Consider the following 19,101-nt stretch of genomic DNA (forward strand, 5'->3'; position numbering starts at 1 on the left):
GTCAAGACTTTCTTTTTTGTTACCAGTGTCAGGAGCAAAGTGCCCAAGACAAAACTCCTGCAACTGTTGTCACTCCCCTGCCACCCACACAGCCCAAGTCCCAGATGCAGGTTCCATTGGAAAACTGCAGCAGGTAGGATAATAATGGACAGAGCTTTTGCAGCTGACAGTATGGAGGAGGGGAAGTAAACCTGATCCTCAGAGCACAAAATGGCAATTTGGTTCCCTCACAAAAATCCCCAAAGGGGTCTTTGCAGTTGAGCAACGTCAAACTAAGAAGCATTAAAGCTGAAACCACAATGTGGTTTTTAGAAGGACTTTTCAAGACTTGGCCTCTGCAACCAGTTTATGGTGCTATGACCTACAGACTGCATGTTTACATGCAAAATAGCACAACTTGCAGGTGGCAGCTTAGCTGGTTTCATACATCTGTAGCTTGGCAGCAGCACATATAACCAGCCACCATGAACTAAGTGTTTTTTTCTTTTAAACCTAGAATAAATTGGGGGAACAAATGGAGGGTGTGTGTGTGTGGGGGGGGGAAGGATTATCGTAAACCACAGAATATTTCTGAATTTAAGCCTTTGAATTTCTTCAGAGTATTTTCTGAAACTGACAATTTCCTCCATAGATGTGGCTAACCATTGTCTGGCATCAAAAAACACCTTCTAGGACAAAACTCTCAGCCGTGACTTCCTCAAAAAAAGATAAGCCAAAGTCACCATTCTCCACTTTAGGAGAGGGAGGAGTCTTGTAAACAGCCCTTTACTAAAACCTACCTCATAGTTAATGAAGTTTGAGGAGTCCTCGAGATTCATTTCTTCTTTCCTAGGAGGATTGTCATGGGTTGCCAGCGCCAAGCAACGTAGTGTGTCTCTACCAGTTCCCCACTCTCGAATAACAGACATGATTTTCTGCTTAATTCCTGAGGTTAATGGTATTTTAGCATTTCCAACACGGACATGTGTACACCTATCAATTACACCTTCAGGAGCACCCTTGTGGAGGCAAAAAAAAGAGAAAGAAAACCTTAGTTCAACAAATCCTTTCCAACACCACATTTGCTCAAGCTACTGAAGTTCTTCATTTTCAAGCTGAAGTGATTTCTGCCACCACGTTCAGTGTTATGTCACCTTTGCAGCCACTGTACAGCTGTACTTCCCCAGCACAGAACCCACCTTAACAAACATCTTGCTCATGGACGTGCGGCTTGGTTTGTTCAGTGTGCAATAGACAGACATTGATTTTCTGTCCCTTGAGAACTCCAGAGTGAATTCCTTCTTCATGAGTTGTTTTATCACCTTGTAAAAAGAGCAGCACAGCAATACATTTAGATAATACAGATTACAAAGCTCACTCCCCAGTGAATTCCAGCTATGGGTACTGACCGAGTTGCAAGCATTTGCACGTTCAATTCGTGAAAGTCCTTTCAAGTCTGTGTCAAATACATTCATCTTTTCAACCAGACAGGTAAGTGCTGTTTCTGTAGCTTCACCAACTTTTTCATATACTCCCTTTGCCTTTAGATAACAGAGCAAACAAAAACACAGGAGTTTATTTTAAGCCTCAGTCAGAATCTAACAAAGACAAAAGTTCAAGTTTCGCAGTGGAAAACAAACATGCCTTACTACAGCTTACGAAACAAGCAAAACTCTGTTTAAAAAGCAGTTTTGAAGAGTGTAATTTGTAGGACATTTCCAGATGTTCCTCTTATTACAAGCTGAGAAGGATGTCAGAATTTTTTTAAGCATTTAAGTTATTTTGTAGCAACCGTAAGGAAGTGGGGCAAAGCAACACAGTGGCACCACTGGCACCCTACATAACAAGGGACTTCCAAGTTCCAGATTATACTTTACTGCCTGGCTTAAGCTTTGCTGGTGTTCAACAAACAAGTCATTCCCTGAATTAATACTTAAGAGGGCCTAAATACCCTTCCTTGAATAGAAGGGGATTTACCACTGAAAGGCATTACACAGACAGATGAGAACAAACACCGATCTTCATTCTCACTCTCCCCTTTGTTGCAGGATATGTACGTACTTCATTGTAATCCAAAGAGGAATCATTGCAGAGCGCACAGATCGTTGCCAGTTCCACAAGGCCATCGTACTGACTACACTTAATAAGTTTGTCATCTTTATGCCTTTCCAAAGGAAAAAAAAAAAGGAAATTATGTTTGTTATTTTCCAGAATTTCACCCTTTTCCCCCCACTTTAAACCCTTACTGTATTGCCATTTAGTACTATGCTTAGTAATTAAGGACTTGGAGCTACAGAGTTCACCAGGGAATCCAAATACCCTTCAAGAGCCCATGATATGAACAGAAATAATTGAGAAAAGCAGACTGAATAAAAGCAAAATCTGAGTTTTAGATCAGATGTAACAGAACATGATTACTGATGGAATTACTACCTGAATCACAAAACCTCATTTCCTCTGGTGGCCATCATACAGGAACACGAGAGACACAAAAAGGTCAGTGATAGCAGAATACGAGATCAGTATGAAAGCACACATGACTTTGAGGGGAGTTCCAAGGAGAAGGATATAGATGGATACAGTAGGAGCTTAGCTTCCTTAGCAGCAACACCTCTCATTAAATCCCTCAAGGAGAAAAAAGTGCCTGATAGTATGAAAAAAGTGGATGACTACCCCCTCAGAATGCTTAACATTGCCTATGACATCTGATTATGTAAGCTTTTGTTCAGCCTCTTGTAGTTCTGCAAACGAATTTCAGTGTTGCATAATTCAGCCTACAAACAAAATGCATCTTTAAAACCACGTTGGCCTTTGAAGTCCCATTTTGCATATAATCCTACAGCCACAAGGAGGATTCGGTAGCTCCAAGCTCTTAACTCTTTCACTTGGTTTGAGAATTCAGGTATTTACCATCCCATGCCAAAAAATGACTTGTGGTGGTCAATTTCCCTTTCAGTGTTCAAGTACATGAATGCAATGCTCTTAATGTCCTTGTTCACACCCCCAGCTCCAGCAAGTGAAAACATTATCATACACCAATGACTGTCCTCTTGTAATCAACATCTGCCATCCCAATGAACTATATTATTTCATTTACCTAGAGTCTGAGAGACCAGTTAGAGCACAATAGCTGGATGCCTTACAGCATCTAGAATGTCACCTTGTCTAATTCAGTCTACTGAAATGACAGCATAAGCTTTTGACAGCAATTAGCTTTGAAACAAAAAAAAAGACTTGGGGAATTAAGATTTCCAGCTGCCGAGAACATTACGGTCTTAACTGCTAAGAAAATTAAAGAGAGAATTGCTACTGAGATTGGTGAAGACTGCACCAAGTCAGAGGCCTGTATGTGAAATTCCACAAGGTTGAGCTGTTTAAAAATAACTGAATCCAACTCTAATGCATACACAGAGATCTATGTATCTATCTGTAGAATCTACTACACTGAATTGATAAAATTAAAAACATTACAGACTTGCCATACAAAAGGAGCAGTAAGAACCCAATAGAGCGAGGCTCACCTTCTGAAGAACCCTAAGGGTTCTCTTAGTTGCCTCAGTCTACCCTTATCTTATTCTTAGGAATGGGAAACTGCAATACTGGAGTATATAAAAGTTTCATGAAGGTTTGCTTTCCTAGCACTTACCTATCTTTATTGCTAATTAGGTTTCCCCAACCCTTCAGAGCAGGCATTCTCACTGGTTGAGCTTCCATGTATTAACAAATATTCTATGTCCCAACTTTCCAAGTCTAAAGCAACAGGCAATGAATAAACAGACAAATATTTAACTTCAGCAGCACTTACACTTCTCCCATGGGAGCGTATGTCGAACCAGTTACAGTAAATTCATTCAGAGAACAGCTATCTCCTTCTACTCTGTCCAGGATGAACATCTGAAATTAGAGTTAGAAGCATTACTGCCTTTGAATAGTCATTAATACACAAGATTTAAAAAGGCCTGAAGCAAAAAGGTACAAGAAACAAGTCCGTGTTCAATATGCAAACTAAACAAAACTAGATCTTGATCCTGTATGTATGTGAACAGCTCCCTGATCCGTTAATGCACAGAAATCAGCACATCTGCCTAACAGATCGCATTTGAGAAGTGAACGGAGGCACAAGGAGACAACAAGTTGAAAACAGATACTGTGTACTCAGTATCAACTGATATTAAGATCATTATCCTGACCATGCCTCCTAGGCTTTAAACTTGTGAATTAATTCTTGTTTATGTTTTAAAGAGTTCCAATCAAAAGAAGCACAGGACAGCTTGGGAAGGGACAATTCTTGCCAAAGCAAAAATACAAAGCATCTGCAAATAGCAGAAGCTTTCAGAAGTAGAATTCAAGTGCTGAAATACATTGAGCTTCCCTTAATACCACTGAAGGCATTTTGCATCCTGGCTCTTGCTAAGTCCTTTAATGCCCAGTGCACTGGTAGATGAGAAACGTTCAGACAGCTCGAGTGCCCAGGCAGCACAGGATGGAGTTATTTTCAAATGCATACACTGATTTAAAGGATGCATTTGTGCTCTTGAGCTGCAGGAAGACTCAAATCTGGGAAAGCATAGATAAGAGCATGCTCGTACTCAACCAGAACTAAACGGAGTGGTAGCAAAGGAAAAAGTGCACTGCTCACAAAGTGCACCTTGACACAGTTTCTTACTGGTTTTCTGGTATGAGCCATTTTGCCAAACCACACTTCAGCAGCATCCTGCTTGCATTGCCTCGTGTTTTAGGGAAGCACTTTTGCAAAACACAACATTCAGCTGATGCACACGTGGTCTTCATCAGTGTCTGGAGTCCCCACACTCTTTTAAAGTCATTTTAAAAACCAAAAAGCTCAACAAGCCAATGATTTAAGAGACCACAAGGCAGAATAACTGCATTCCTGCCTGACAGGACAGGTCGGGACATGAAAACAAGGCCTCAAAGCTTCTCCTTTCCCTCCTGACTGAACTGTTTAGGATATTATTTAACACCATGAAAAACAAAACTGTGAAGTGAGTTGCTACTGTAAAAACTCTTCACAACACAGCTTAACTCTTCACAGCCACCTGCTTCAAGAGAAACCATGAATGCATGCACTGGCTACAGGTTATTAGGATTTGGCCATGTTTTTACCAGACTTTGAAATTAAGGTCAACTTGAGACAGCTACAGAATAATGAGGACCCAGTAAGAAGCAAAGCACAAGACCTGGAGTACTCAGCCCTCTGAATGTAAGGAGCGGTGCCTTTGGAGCTCCTAAATAAACACATCTGAAGGTTCGTAACTGATGAGTTTACCATGAAGCCTTCTGCTTTTGGCATCTTTGTTTTTGGCAGCATTCATTTGGTGATAAAAAAAACCTCCGCAAAGACTAGGGCAGTTATGCAACTCTACTGCAAGTAACCTCCTCTGGAATACTGATGAGCAGCTGCTTTGTGTTTCCTAGGTATAAATACTACAATACTTAAGCAAGTAGAACAAGTCAACTGCCAGTTAAAGAAGCCGCCAACAATCACATGAGAATAAATTAAGACTTGCCAAAGATACCAGTCTGTAATGCTCAATGTTTATGTATTTGAAATTCTAACCCCATGTAATAACTGACCAAACATGTGATATCAGTGCTAAGCTGCTGAACATCCACAATTATTAAAAGAACAGAGTGCTTTCTCCATAAAATTCCTACAAAGACTTATTCAAGTATATGGGATGCACAGAAAATGGGCAACACAACATGCAAATATGACCATGGCAATGCCGATGATGGTGTCACCTGCACTGCCAAGTTGCCGGATTAGTCAGACACCATTGCATGTTGATGATGCTGCAGCAAAGTACATCTGAGCAACAGTGGATAGTGAAGATAACCAAAGGAAGGTGGGAACATTCAGTGGTGAAAATACCTCAGACTATCCAAGTTACTGCCAGCAAAGCCTTTAGATTTTCTCATTGCTAAGCTTCTCCCACCTCTGTCATCTTCATACACAGATGAACATTATTATGCTTGTAACATACCCACCCCATCCTTCTGAAACAGGACAGATCAGAGGAAATCATCAACAGGAAATTGAATTGCTTACAGACAGCCAATGGAAAGCTGCTTGCAAACCACTGTCCCTTACACCAAGAGGGGGGCGCAGCTATCTTTGTCCATGACCAAGTAAGGGAAGAGATATAAGACTTCAACACTCTACAATGGAAAACTGACCTCAACACAGCTTATCTTGGGAAAATAAAGGCAGATTTTGATGATTTGAGAACCAAAACCTCATGGTCAAAAGAACTCAAGAAACACTGACTATTCAGAATTGCTGAGGAAAAAAACAAAATGAGGTATTTCAACATACCCTGCAGACTGACATCTGATTGGTGGTCAAAGTACCAGTCTTGTCAGAACAAATAACTGAGGTGCAACCCAAGGTTTCCACGGAGGGAAGACTTCTAACAATTGCATTCTTCTTGGCCATTCTACGGGTTCCAAGAGCCAAGCAGGTGGTAATAACAGCAGGCAGGCCCTCAGGAATAGCAGCAACAGCAAGAGCAACAGCAATCTTAAAGTAATAGATAGCACCTCGAATCCAGGAGCCACCATGAACCGGATCATTGAAGTGACCGATGTTTATTATCCAAACCGCGATGCAGATAAGTGAGATGACTTTAGACAGCTGCTCTCCAAACTCGTCCAGCTTTTGTTGGAGTGGGGTTCTCTCTTGTTCAGTAGCCACCATCTCATCACGAATTTTGCCAATTTCGGTGTTGACTCCTGTTGCGATGACCACTCCCATAGCTTTACCAGCAGCAATATTAGTACCCTGATGTAAAGACAGACAGCTGTGTTTAAAAGGGCAGACTACAGAAGCAGTGTTTCAGCTCAATTGTGCAAGAGGTGGAACAGGAAGAATGTCATTCTCCCAGTACACACAAAAGAATACTCTAGTGTAGGATTTCTACTTAAAAAATTAGGGTGAATATGAACAAACACTGATCTATTGTAAGTAGTGTAAACAAATCCATCTGCTGCTAAGTACTGGCACCTTAAGAGCTTTTGTTTGTTTTAATCTGGCAAAACACAACCATAATAATGTTATTTACTGTAATACATGTGTTCTGTGGGACTCTGTGTGAATGTTTAAGATGAGTAACAACAGTTAGGCTTTCTGCAAGGAGTCCACCAACAATAAGAATTGTTATTTCAATATCTGAAAGGCATTCAACCACTTCCTTGAAACAAATTTCAATCAACAGTTTCTTTCCCTAATAACAAGCTGGTTCTCAACTTCAGCTACACATAAGTCACTTTATAAAAGGAGTTTAAGAGTTCCTTAAAGTGTATGTCCTTCAATATTCTTTCTAATGAAGGACAAAAATTAGTTTCCTCATATAAACTGGCCTCAACAAGCACCCTCACTAAGGATGGCTTTAATTAGAAGCCACTTCTAGCCTTTAATTCATTCAGTTTGATGCACATGGAGACATGCATACAGACGTGCACAGAGAACAGAGCAAGAAGTTCCACAGCCTTTACATGCACACCTTGAGTTCTCTTTGTTTTTGTTCATCAGCTTCTGTATTACTTTTTATGTTTTAAACTTTCAAGGAAAACTTACAGAGAAAAGCATGTTCTTCTTGTCTTGGTTTACAGCACGAGGATCGGGTACAGGATCAGTGTGCTTAATTACAGACACAGATTCACCTAAAATGAAGGCAACAGTCTTAAAAGATCTTTTTCTTATAAGAAAAATGTAGGCACTCCATACTTATGCTAAATATAAATAAGTTCCCTCATTCTTATGCTATTCAAGATTTGTAGTAAGAAAATGTGCAGCCTGTTTCAAGACAGATAATATTTTTTTGATGAACGATTTAATGCTTTAAAATTCACGGCTAGTTGACATTTACTATTTATGTTACCAAAACTGGCAGACAGATCTTCATGTTCCAGCTGAGAGAAAGCCACACTAGCATGCCTGGCTGATTCCTAGCTTCTTTCCTATATTCAGTAGTACTGTTACTTTGTTTTTGTTTTCAGCTAATCTGAAAAGTCCTCTAAATATAGCTCCTGCATTTCAGCCTGCATCACAAAACACACCAACGTGTGGACAGAATTTCATCAAATAAGGCTTTAGGAGCAGTAGTTTAAAAACTGCCTGTACTTTAAACGTTACACTCTCTTGTGCAACAAAATAGGTGTTACAGAAGCCACTTAGTAAGTTCGACAAGGCATTCAATGTAGAATAGAAATTATTCCCCATCCCCCCAAGTTTCTATTGTCTCTTAACTAAAAGCAATGACTAAAGAAAGCACTACAAGTCTCAGGAAGAATATTCATCTCAGTAAGGTGAACACAAATGACAAAGCCAACATATTCACCCACTAAGATTTAACTAACTACATAGGAAATGTGCTGCACTTAAACACAGTGCTGGTATAGCTAGAGACTTGTCTGTAATGTATTCTAAAACAATTAAAAGGCACTTCCAATGTATGCAGAATAGTCCCGAAGTCACGACTTGTACCTGTGAGAATGGACTGGTCTACTCTTAGAGTTGTAGACTTGATAGAAGTGATTCTTATATCAGCAGGAACCTTGTCTCCAACTGCAAAGAAATGAGTAAACTGAATTGAGTTTTGTCTATTTGAGAGATTTCTAACCTAATGTATATTAGCTCTATCAGCCACAAAAGCGATTTTCCAGTATCTACTCCAATGATTACGATTGCTACCAGCTGCTTATTGCTTCTGTGGTTTGCAATACTCTACTTTTAGGAGTTTCCAATATGCTTTGGCAAATTAAATTTGGTTTCAAAATCTGTACCTCTACTTAATCTCCACAAAACATTCCATAAATCACCACTGGTTCGCCCATCATGTGACCGTAACATGACAGCAAGGGGAGAACATTCTTGGAAGATATCAATTTCAGAATACATTTCAATAACCAGAATTAATAGCTCAGGTAAGAATCAAGTCCCCTCTTCAGAAAGGCTGTCCTAGCAAGCTGCTTTCTTTACACTAAATCAGTTTTCTGTTCCCCACAGATCAGAACACGACCCATGTTCGTTTATTTGGAAATTGCTTCTGCAGATCAGATCTGCTTTTTCTGTGTTATACACTTCTAATAATGCCAAATACGTTTGAGTTAGAAGCTAAATTCAGATCACACACCAACTTTAAGTAGTACAACTGTATTAAACACACCCCAGCTCAAACCCCTGCAAAATTTGGTAGATTACGTTGCGTTTATCTCAGTATACATTTCTATTTTGTAGAGCACAACAGCCTGCAATTAATAAAAGGGCACAAAAAACCTCCTGCAGCACGTGTTTGAGATGCCAAGGCAGCACGTGGTGCAGGAGGTAACAGCACACTCCTGTAGAGGCAGAGTTCTGCTCCCACATCTTCAGCATCCCAGAACTAATCCTTCCACCTTTCCACCTTCTCTCATCTTGTTCTCCCTGGTTTTTAAGAGAAGCTGAAGAACTAAAGCTGCACTATTTTCTTCTAATGGACACACACAGTGAAACTTACCCCTAACATAATTTACCAGTGCAATTATTCAGGTGTTAAAGTCTTTTTTTTAATTATTATTAAAAAACAATGCACAATGACAGGGGAGAACACTTCAATAACTAGCTAATAAGAGACCATTTTCTCAGTAAATAGACTCTGTGTCCCTGCAGTGAAATTAAACCAAGCTGCAATTCCTGCAGGAACTGCTTATGCAACTGACAGCAATAATGCACATTAACAAATAACACCCTGAGAAGGCAGCAGCAGTGTTACAGCCTTACAGCATACACACACACACAGACAGGAAAGCTAAGGAGCAAAATGCTGAAGAGGATTAAGTACAGCTTTGAACATTAAACTTGCACCATGTGACTTTTCCTATGGTCAAAAAAGCCCCCAAATCAGTAAAAGCAGCAAAGATGGAATAGCTTTGCTTGAGGAATAAGATGTGTCCTTGTGTAAGCATGTGTGCATGAAGGGATCCCATAAATAGACACAAATTGCCTTTTTGTATCATTATAGCATGTGAAAACTAATTTAAGCCACCATGCCCTTGAGCAGCAAGAGAAAATAGCATTAGACAAACAGTGACCTCGGCCAAAAATGGCCAAAGCATTCAATAGACTCTCCTGATGTCATGAGGAGGTTTATATGCAGACATGTAATGGCAGCTGCCTTTCAGCCATCACTGAACAACAGGCTAAGACCTCAGTGCAATGGGATGCAATGCCCATCAGCCCGGCTACACATCTTTGCACTTCTACCAATACTGAAACATTGTAATTTCAGTGCACGCTATTCCCAAGCATCATCAGCTGCCTCAACCATCCGCACTGTTTGAGAGAACACATTGTATTCACCACCACCACCCCTACTTAGAAGGCGGTAGTAAAACATCTGAGGTATTTCCAATAGGTAGGAAAGCTCACATCAGGATCAATGATGGAACTACTTTGAGAAGCTCTCTGCAAAACACTACCTACAACACTGAGCCATGTATCATCCTGGACATTCTTTTATGAGCATAAAAGAAGCTATAGACAGAAAATCACCCTGCAGTAGATAGGAACCCACAGGGAATTTTTGGTGAGCAGTCTGGTGCAGATTGCATCTACAAGGAGGCGGCTGATTTCCACATGCTTTAACACAGAGATCCATCTCCTGTTGTTTTCACGCTGTTTATTTTGTTGCTCAGCTTTATTTTAAAGCACAGAATCAGTAGAATTATAACCCAAGGCTGTGACTTGAAAAGACAACGAGAAATTGGAAAAATCTATTTGTGGTGTTTAATGAAGAGCTACCGCAGCCTGAATATAACATAACTACCATCTCACAGCATCGAGTCTAAAAGCTCCAGCCAGTCACAGAAGGATTTTCATCAACTGTTTAAAAAATGAATCCAAAACAGTCCCTTGACTTCTACCAGCAGCTCCAGAGAATCAAGCAAGCTGCTTCCAAAATCATCCGGATGCGTATTGTTGAAGCATGGTTAAGCCAAATACTTAGCAACTGAGAGCACAGCCCCTACAGCTATAAAAAGGACTGCTGCTTGGAAGAGCTGGAGCAGGGTTTGTTTCAAATCACTGGTTTTATTCATAGAATCCTTTGTGTTCCTGCACAGAATACTGCTTCAGCATTAGTACTGAGCTTCCGCACGCAAAGAAATGTAAGAGGAAAAGCCTGGTTAAAAAAAAAAGACTTAACTGTGTGCAAATCTATGTTGAAGGATACAATTGACAGTTTCTACCCCCTGGTAGAAACTGAAGTCATGTTTAGTTTATGCTATAAACAAAGTTATATCAATTATTTGAAACAACTGATGTAACTTCACTCAAAGCATGGACAATTTAACACCTGAAAACACCAAGTTCTGCCAACTGCTTACAAGGAGATGAAACATTATCTCACCACAATCCCAACTGATTACACCTAATGCTTCAGCCTTTCCTCTGGAGTTCAAAGCTCCCCACCTCTTATCTCACTCCACCCAGTGCCAGGGCTGCATTACGGGTCAATTTCCACTCCACACGTGCAATCATTTACAAAGACACTCAACATCAAGCCCTTTGTAACTCTACCTGGCAGTTGGGCATGCCTCAAGTAAAGCAGGTGCCCAATTGTAGGAATGACTGCAGCTCTCTAAAAATGGCTTCCTTGTGAACAAAGGCCTCAAAAAGACATTTCAGCACCCAGGCTGCCCAACGTGTGAAGCTGGAGGGAAAGAACTGAAGCTATTTGTATTTCAGACCCTGTTACATTATCAGAAGTCCAGCCAGAAGATCATCCATCTCCCAGGTCTCAAAGGCTGTGCTACATGTTGAGTTGTGGGTACTGTAGGCTCTGAAAGCAGCATCAGCTGTACTCCAGAATAAATACATAACCCCAAAGGCAGATCCTGAAGTCTTCAAAACAGAACTGCCACTTGAAACGTGTACTTTGAACGCTACTATGACTGAACACTTGCCAGGAAGAGGTTACTGATTTATACATATATTTATACATAGTCATGCTGCCTCTAAGTTAATGCAAATTCTACAATACTTTCTTGAAAGTAAAAACATCCTGATCAACTTCCACAGCACAGCAGATGCAGAGAACAAACAAGAGCAGAACTGTCACCCTTCCCTTTACTTCTAAAATGTGTTCTTTGGCATGTCCCCTCTATACCCATTTTTCTCTTACTTTGATAGCATTCCTGTCCCAGCCTTATGAAAGTACAAAGTACTTAACAATTCCCATACAGGGTATAATAAAAACACCATGAAAATTCAAAAGCTCTTCAAAACAGGAAGATTAAGTCCATCCAGCCTATTGTACAAGGTCAAATGTTAAGTTACCAAAATGAGGAATGCCTATGAAACTCACTAAATGCAATTTGCTCAAGAACATAAAACAGATTTCTTCACATTAAGATGAAGACTAAAACTGCAGTGGTCTCTTCAGTCTTAATCATACGAGCAAGATCCTCCAGTCCAACCATCCACCTATCAATTCCTGGCATTGATGATGCAAGCTGCAGGTTAGCTCAGGCTCACTAAATAGTCTTCTCTCCCACGTATCATTCTGTGCCCTGGACAGGCAAACAGTCCTCAGAGATTACTACACAGTGCACGCAAAAGTGTAATTATCCAAGTCTAAGAACTGGCAAAGGAAGAAACTAAAACAATAGTAATTAATGCATTGAAATGTTAACCATATTGCATCATTGTCAATGATAACCAAAAAGACTAGAGGGGAAAAAAAGACAACAGAATCAGCTTTCTGGATACAATATGTATTGAGGTTTAAGCATACTGCATTGAGCACCATGTAAGACGAATTATTCCTATCTTAATTCTCACTGGTCTGGATTAATGTTCTTCTACATGCCATTCTCTCTGAAGAGGGCACCAGAACATTAAGAAGCGGCGCCAGTGGCCAGATACCTCACCTCTAAGGCTGCATTCATTTCTAATCTGACTTCTCCTCGCTTCAGCTTTTAATCAGTGTGTTTATTTATAACACCAATATCACCTTCTGGATTTGAAACTCTTGTGATCAGCCTATAAAAGTATCTAATAGGAAGAAGAAGAAACTAAGCTTTAACTTTTGCTAGGTCAGATAAAGGAGTAGGTGACATCCAGCCATTGAAGAAGTCCTATTTCCTAATCAGACTCCATTCGGGTAATACATGAATCAGTGTTCTGGAAATGCAGCACAGCACCAAAGCACAAGTTTCCTTTGCCTTAAAACACTTTCTTTGCCAAAGTGATTATGGTATTAACAGAACATTATCTTGATGCTCAAGCATTTTTCACTACTTATGGTTATGATAAACCTCCACACAGTATCAGTTCTATTCAGAGCATAGAACACCAGATACACTACTGAATCTCAACAATTAAAATAGAATTTAATTCACCATTTTGTGTAACAGTTCACCAATTCCAGTGGAAAAAGCTGTGAGAATCAGCAAAAAACAAATGGAGATGAGTTGAAGTTCTCAAATGTGTGCTGCAGGTGACCTGGGTTTAGGCTGTGTCCTGACTTGAACCTCATGCACAGCCACCAATGTGGGTATGATGTCAGCAGAGAACGGAATGGAGCCCAGACTGCATTCTGTTATCTCAAAACTGCCTCCCATGTGCTAGGAGAGGCTGACAGCCAAAGCATCCACTGAAGCCCACAGATCTATACAAGTATATATATTTACTAACCACTGATAGCACTCCCCTGTTCTCCCAGGTTCTAAAGCTCTATGGAAGAAGCAGAACACGTGCTTCATTTTTACAAGCATATCTGACAACTGACTCTAAGAAAGAAAACAAACATGCAGCTGCTTTAAGCAGTGAGCTTTTAGGATAGTTCAACATTTTAGATTCAAGTATCATTGTGTTTTTTACTCCCTATGCTAAACACTTTTATATGAGAAAAAGCATCACAAAGAAAGATGTAGGAAGAAAAATCTGCAACACCAATGTTTGCTGTTGATAATGAGACCTGCAGGTGCTTCATAATCACTTTGGACTTTGACATAACTTGGCACAAGAAGGTTCCCTCCCAACTTTCTTGACACCAAAATTTCTCCTCCCTTAATTACAAGGTATCCATGCTTTAGAAAGAGCCTTGAAATGTTCTACAGCTACACTTAAAAGCTTTGCAAAGTGTACTTGCACACACTATGCCAGGCACAAACTTAAAATGAAGTATTTAAGCACATCCATCAATTAAATAAGCATGAAATTCTGGGAACTCTGGGTCAGTTCTTAAGTCGTTGAGTACTTACAGTCTGAACAGGAGATCACAGGAATCTCAGGGAAAGAGACTGCTGTGACCCCAGCTTGGTCCCTTACAGATCACATCTAGCAAATGTTTCTGTATTAAAATATAGAAATTTAGATCCACTACCTAAACCAGAACATTTTAGACAAGGGAACGCAACAGAAGCTTACAAAGTTCATTTCCATTCCCAAAAGTACTCCTTCTAAAATTAAGTAGTTTGCAAACTGTTTATCCCAACCTGTCAGACTGGGCTTCAGATAGAAGTTCTAAGAACTAAAGCCACGCTGTTTTGTTTCTCTTTAAAATATGACTTTAACCATGGCAAACAAATTCAATTAGAACATCAAAGGACCTCTTTAATCTATTAAGACAGTCACCAGTCACCAATTTAGAGTGCATCCTTCAATAAACTTAAGGCCTCAGAGCAGGGTGGTTAATCCATTTAAGACGGGCAAACTGAAAAGCCGTTTGAGGACAGCATCTGGATATTTTTCAGTTCATCAATTCTAAGAAACAAACAATGTAGCTTAGTAACCCTTCCACACTACAGCTCTCAAACTATGCCCCCCCCAGAGCACAACAAGCCAATTTAAGGCAAGGCCCTGAGCTCCAAATCCATCCCAAAGACTTCCTGCTGTTTGTACAGCATCTTTTCACTAACCCTGCTTAGGGGGACACAGAAGGAAGCTCTCCTAACATACATGGCTAAGATACTCATGTCTGCAGTCTGCAAGCACTCAAGCACAGACAACTGACTGCTGGTACACCCACAAAATTTTAGTGTGCTATTTACACTGAACATAGGCCACTAAGCATAATAACCAGTAATTGCTCATCAAGTGCTCCACGGTATCTGTGTGCACACCGATTCCCAAGAGAAGTATAATACAGCATCACTCGAGTGATAGATGGCCTCAGCCATTTCAAGGTACTCCACCGTTCACTGCAAGGTGATGGTGCAGATCTGCAGTTAAGCCAGCATTTCCTCAGCTGGCAGAGCAATTAAAGCATCTTCTTATTGCTTTATTTCTGAAGGCCACAAGGCAGACTGTGCAGTCTAGGTAATGAACGCAGTCTAGCTCCACAAATAGCCTAAGGAGCCCAAATGAAAAGTAATGATACAAACCATTACCATGTTGTCTTTTTGTTATGTTAAGCTGCACGCGTCATCTTTAAAGGTTTCAAAACTATCAGAAAGATCAAACGATTCTTTAAGCAGTTCAATGCTATTCAGAACTTTGGTGAAGAGGCAAAAATAAATGTGTATTTTTTGCATCAATTACAAAACCAATTTACTTGTCCCTACATGAAAGTCATCTCTCCATCAGAACCCAACGTAACAGCTTCCAATTACCACAGTTGCTATAGCATTAACTAACAGCTATTCTCTAATGGAAGACCTGTAGAAAGGTCTTTCAAAATTAGATATCAGCGCAGGAGAGAAACCTATCACCTGGTTATTTACGCCACTCAGTTGAGAGATTTGCCTGGACACACAAATGTCACTGGCACGTTGCCTAGAATTCCATACCCAGATATGTATCCTCATATGAAGTGCTCTGTCACTTCCCTACATGGTCATCTTTTTGCAAACACCATGTCAAAGGCCATCACAACAGTCCTGTGCTTGAGACACAGGCATGCACACACTCTCTCTCACCTCCAGGTCTTGACACCAGCACTGCTACGCAGCCTATTCCTCTTCTCTACTTGCCTAGAAGCTTTTCTGAGTTTGATACAATTACGATTTCATCATTCCCTAACTACAAGTTAGAATTTGTTGTTTCAATGTCTGCATCCATATTATACCAAGGCATTTATATTCTGTCTCAAATACCTATGTGGCACACTTCATATTACATGTGTTGTCACCTTCCCTCCAAGATGCAACCGATTATATTTGACAATGCAAGCAAAGTATTCTGAGTATTATACTGAGTACTGAGTAGAAATATCCAGGAACTACCTGACCCACCAATATAAGCAAATATTTTAACTAGCATGAGCTTCTACAAGCAGTCAACAGGCTAGACCACTTATATTAAAGGACAACCATACAAGTTGGTAATTTGTTCTTTTCTAATGAGCAAACCAGTTTGTCTGCTATTTATTTTTGTTTTGAAATCAGTTCCACGTGCATCACACTACCAGACACTGCTTTACAAGCATCTTGATAACGTTTAGCACTACCGTACCGTCAGCAATTGAGATGAAACTCCACACTAAGTGACAAGGTATCATAATTCACTCTTTATTTCAGTTATCAGCACTTTGTAGTTGCACTTGCTCGTCACCAAGAGATACGAGGAGAAAGCTTCAGCCTTCAGCAGATTCACACTCACTCAGTAACTCTAGTCAGGGCTACTGTAGGTGTATTATCCATTGCTCAAAACTGAACCTTAGGACAGGGTTCAGCAAATTGGTAAATTTTCTCAAGGAACAAAAGCTGGGCAGAGAGCCAACACCAACTTCATTTTGAGTGCATACTCTTTCTGCCTACTAATTAAAACAGGACAGCCAAGGGTATGTATCTGCTTCCCTTTTAGAGATCCACCACCTCTAAAAGCAGAGGGGTGCTAGCAGAAACAAAGTTTGATGTACACCCTGCACTGCTCCCAAAGAAGCACTGTTTGTGGTCTCCTGTACAGCAACAGGCAAAAGAAAGCAGCACCAAGGCATTATGAAAGATAAAAGAACCAGGTCCCAAACAAGGCACGTGTTAGCTGTGAGGACAAAGGAAGACATTTCTAGTAAGCTGAATGGCATGGCTGCTGCAAGTGTGAGAGCTGGAAAAAAACATTAGAAGAATCAGCTCTTCTCCTAAAGTAGCAGTGCAACAGTTGCAATAAAAAAATCTCCGCTTTCAGAATTTAACACAACTGGAAGGAAAAACCATCTTCAGACAAGACAGTCTGAATCCAGACTGCAGAAAATAGTTTTAGACTAATGACAAGTGTTAAAACTTGTACTCCAATTAAGATGCTTTGCTCTTAGACCTACTAATTAAACTAAGCAGCAATTTGAAAAACAATCCCCTCAGTGCAAATGCACATTTCAGGTAATTACAGATGAACAGAAGCAAGATTGTTCTTAAGTGAAGCATATACTTAGGCCTCTCTGCAAAGCTCCCCCAGGGCCTCAAATCATTAAGACAAGGCCCTCACAACAGTTTTACAACATGCACAATATGTACCACATCTATGAGCCTTACCTGCCACTTCCACGATATCACCTGGGACAATGTCTCTTGCTTTGATTCTCTGAACGCTCTTCCGATCTTGTCGATACACTTTACCCATTTCAGGTTCATATTCTTTAAGAGCTTCAATAGCATTTTCAGCATTTCTTTCCTAAAAGACAGCAAAAACACGCAATTTAAGAAGCCTCCAAGGTATGGAAAGATAAGCATGTCAGACCTGATCTTCCAAATGCAGTACTTTATGAATACTACTTAGCTCAGCTACATTAATTCATACGGAAAATAATGTGACACATCCCCTTACTACATTGCTGACTGGAAATTATTACAATGCAATTCAAGTATCAGTGGGTATTTAGAAGCCACTTGATGTTTATTTAATCCAACAGCATTTCCCATAAGGAATATCCATTGTGTCTTGTCACAGGGAGGCCACAAACAGTACTATGTAACATAAGGGTGCATTCTGGCACAAAAAATAAAACAACTAAATAGAATTACAAACCAGAGATGTAGTCTAGTTTTCACTTGTACCTTACAGTCAGACTGGGGCAGGCTAGCAATACTGAGTTCAACTTACTAACAGAAATAAGACTAGAATCCAATTACTTAGTTATACCCTACTGTGAGTTAGCCACAGAGCTAGAACTCAGCTACCCCAACATTATTACCAGCCTCAATTCAGCAAATCAAATCACGTCAAAGTGAAATCTAAGCATAGTGACTAGAAACATCACATTGCCTCTAACAGCTGACAAACTTGGATGAATCCTCACACAAGACCTCCTCATTTCCTATCTCAAGTGCAGCTCTCTCAGCTAACCACTGCTAGAAATTGTTATCAACGTTGTGATTCTGCACAGATAGAGGACAACGTAAGAAATCAACAGCTTATTGTTACTGCTGCTCTAGCTCGAGGAAGAGTGACTTATTTCTCATTTTCCAGCCTTTTGACAAGTACAGACGTCATACAGTCCTGATGATAACAGATAAAGACACGGGTACACACAGTTATTAGAATGTCTGCACTTCAAATATATATCAGCCTTTTCAAATACAAACTTCAGCCAGCACACAATCTCCAGAAAGTCAAAGGCTGAGGTACTTCCACACAAAAAAGCAACTCACACAGCACTACCAAAACTCCCCTGAAGGACTTCTGTTTACATGATATACAGCACTGTGCCAGGCAGCACTAAGGTACCAGCACAAGTTCCAAAAGCTGGGACTACTCCTAGCCTCATATTTAAGCAGGCAAATAAACTCTGCACTTTAGAACTGTAGCATTGATATGATCCACCTACGACATACAGCTCAGTGTCTGAAACAATTTTTCCCCCTGCCCAGTTTGCTTGAGTTTTAAAGCAGCCACCCTGTCCTCTCAATCCTTTAAGTATAAATAAATGGCACTTGGAAAAGTGCATGTGAAGAAGAAGGTTGAGAAGGGCAGAGCTAAGGCAATGACTCAGTTGCTCACGTCTAGTACCTGCAGAAACAGATATACGTATGGGTGGAGACTATGTACTGTGACTTTTTCCATGCCCATTTAAAAAAAGGGAATGAGTCATTTAATCCATGCTGCAGCTGTTTCACAATTAAATTCACTCCATGGAGGTACATAAAGATTCTCTGCACACTTCTACCACAGCTAAAAAACTGATC

The 19,101-nt window shown here is 40.2% G+C and overlaps 1 protein-coding gene across 3 annotated transcripts in view; it reads right to left on the minus strand.

Annotated features, from left to right (window-relative positions):
* Nucleotides 1-19,101, minus strand: part of ATP2A2 (ATPase sarcoplasmic/endoplasmic reticulum Ca2+ transporting 2) — a 39,753-nt gene that overhangs the window by 10,325 nt on the left and 10,327 nt on the right. For all 3 annotated transcript variants that reach the window (XR_001558467.2, XM_015877724.2, XM_015877723.2), the window contains exons 5-13: nucleotides 17,452-17,590; nucleotides 8,486-8,566; nucleotides 7,577-7,662; nucleotides 6,317-6,781; nucleotides 3,785-3,873; nucleotides 2,041-2,143; nucleotides 1,389-1,520; nucleotides 1,179-1,301; nucleotides 780-998 (exon numbers count right to left, since the gene is read on the minus strand). Coding sequence is in view for 2 of the 3 variants with exons in the window: in XM_015877724.2 (XP_015733210.1) it covers nucleotides 780-998; nucleotides 1,179-1,301; nucleotides 1,389-1,520; nucleotides 2,041-2,143; nucleotides 3,785-3,873; nucleotides 6,317-6,781; nucleotides 7,577-7,662; nucleotides 8,486-8,566; nucleotides 17,452-17,590 (1,437 nt within the window). In the remaining variant the exon portion in view is untranslated. The remainder of the gene's footprint in view (nucleotides 1-779; nucleotides 999-1,178; nucleotides 1,302-1,388; nucleotides 1,521-2,040; nucleotides 2,144-3,784; nucleotides 3,874-6,316; nucleotides 6,782-7,576; nucleotides 7,663-8,485; nucleotides 8,567-17,451; nucleotides 17,591-19,101) is intronic.

The sequence above is a fragment of the Coturnix japonica genome, chromosome 15 (genome assembly GCF_001577835.2).
Source record: "Coturnix japonica isolate 7356 chromosome 15, Coturnix japonica 2.1, whole genome shotgun sequence".
Taxonomy (NCBI): domain Eukaryota; kingdom Metazoa; phylum Chordata; class Aves; order Galliformes; family Phasianidae; genus Coturnix; species Coturnix japonica.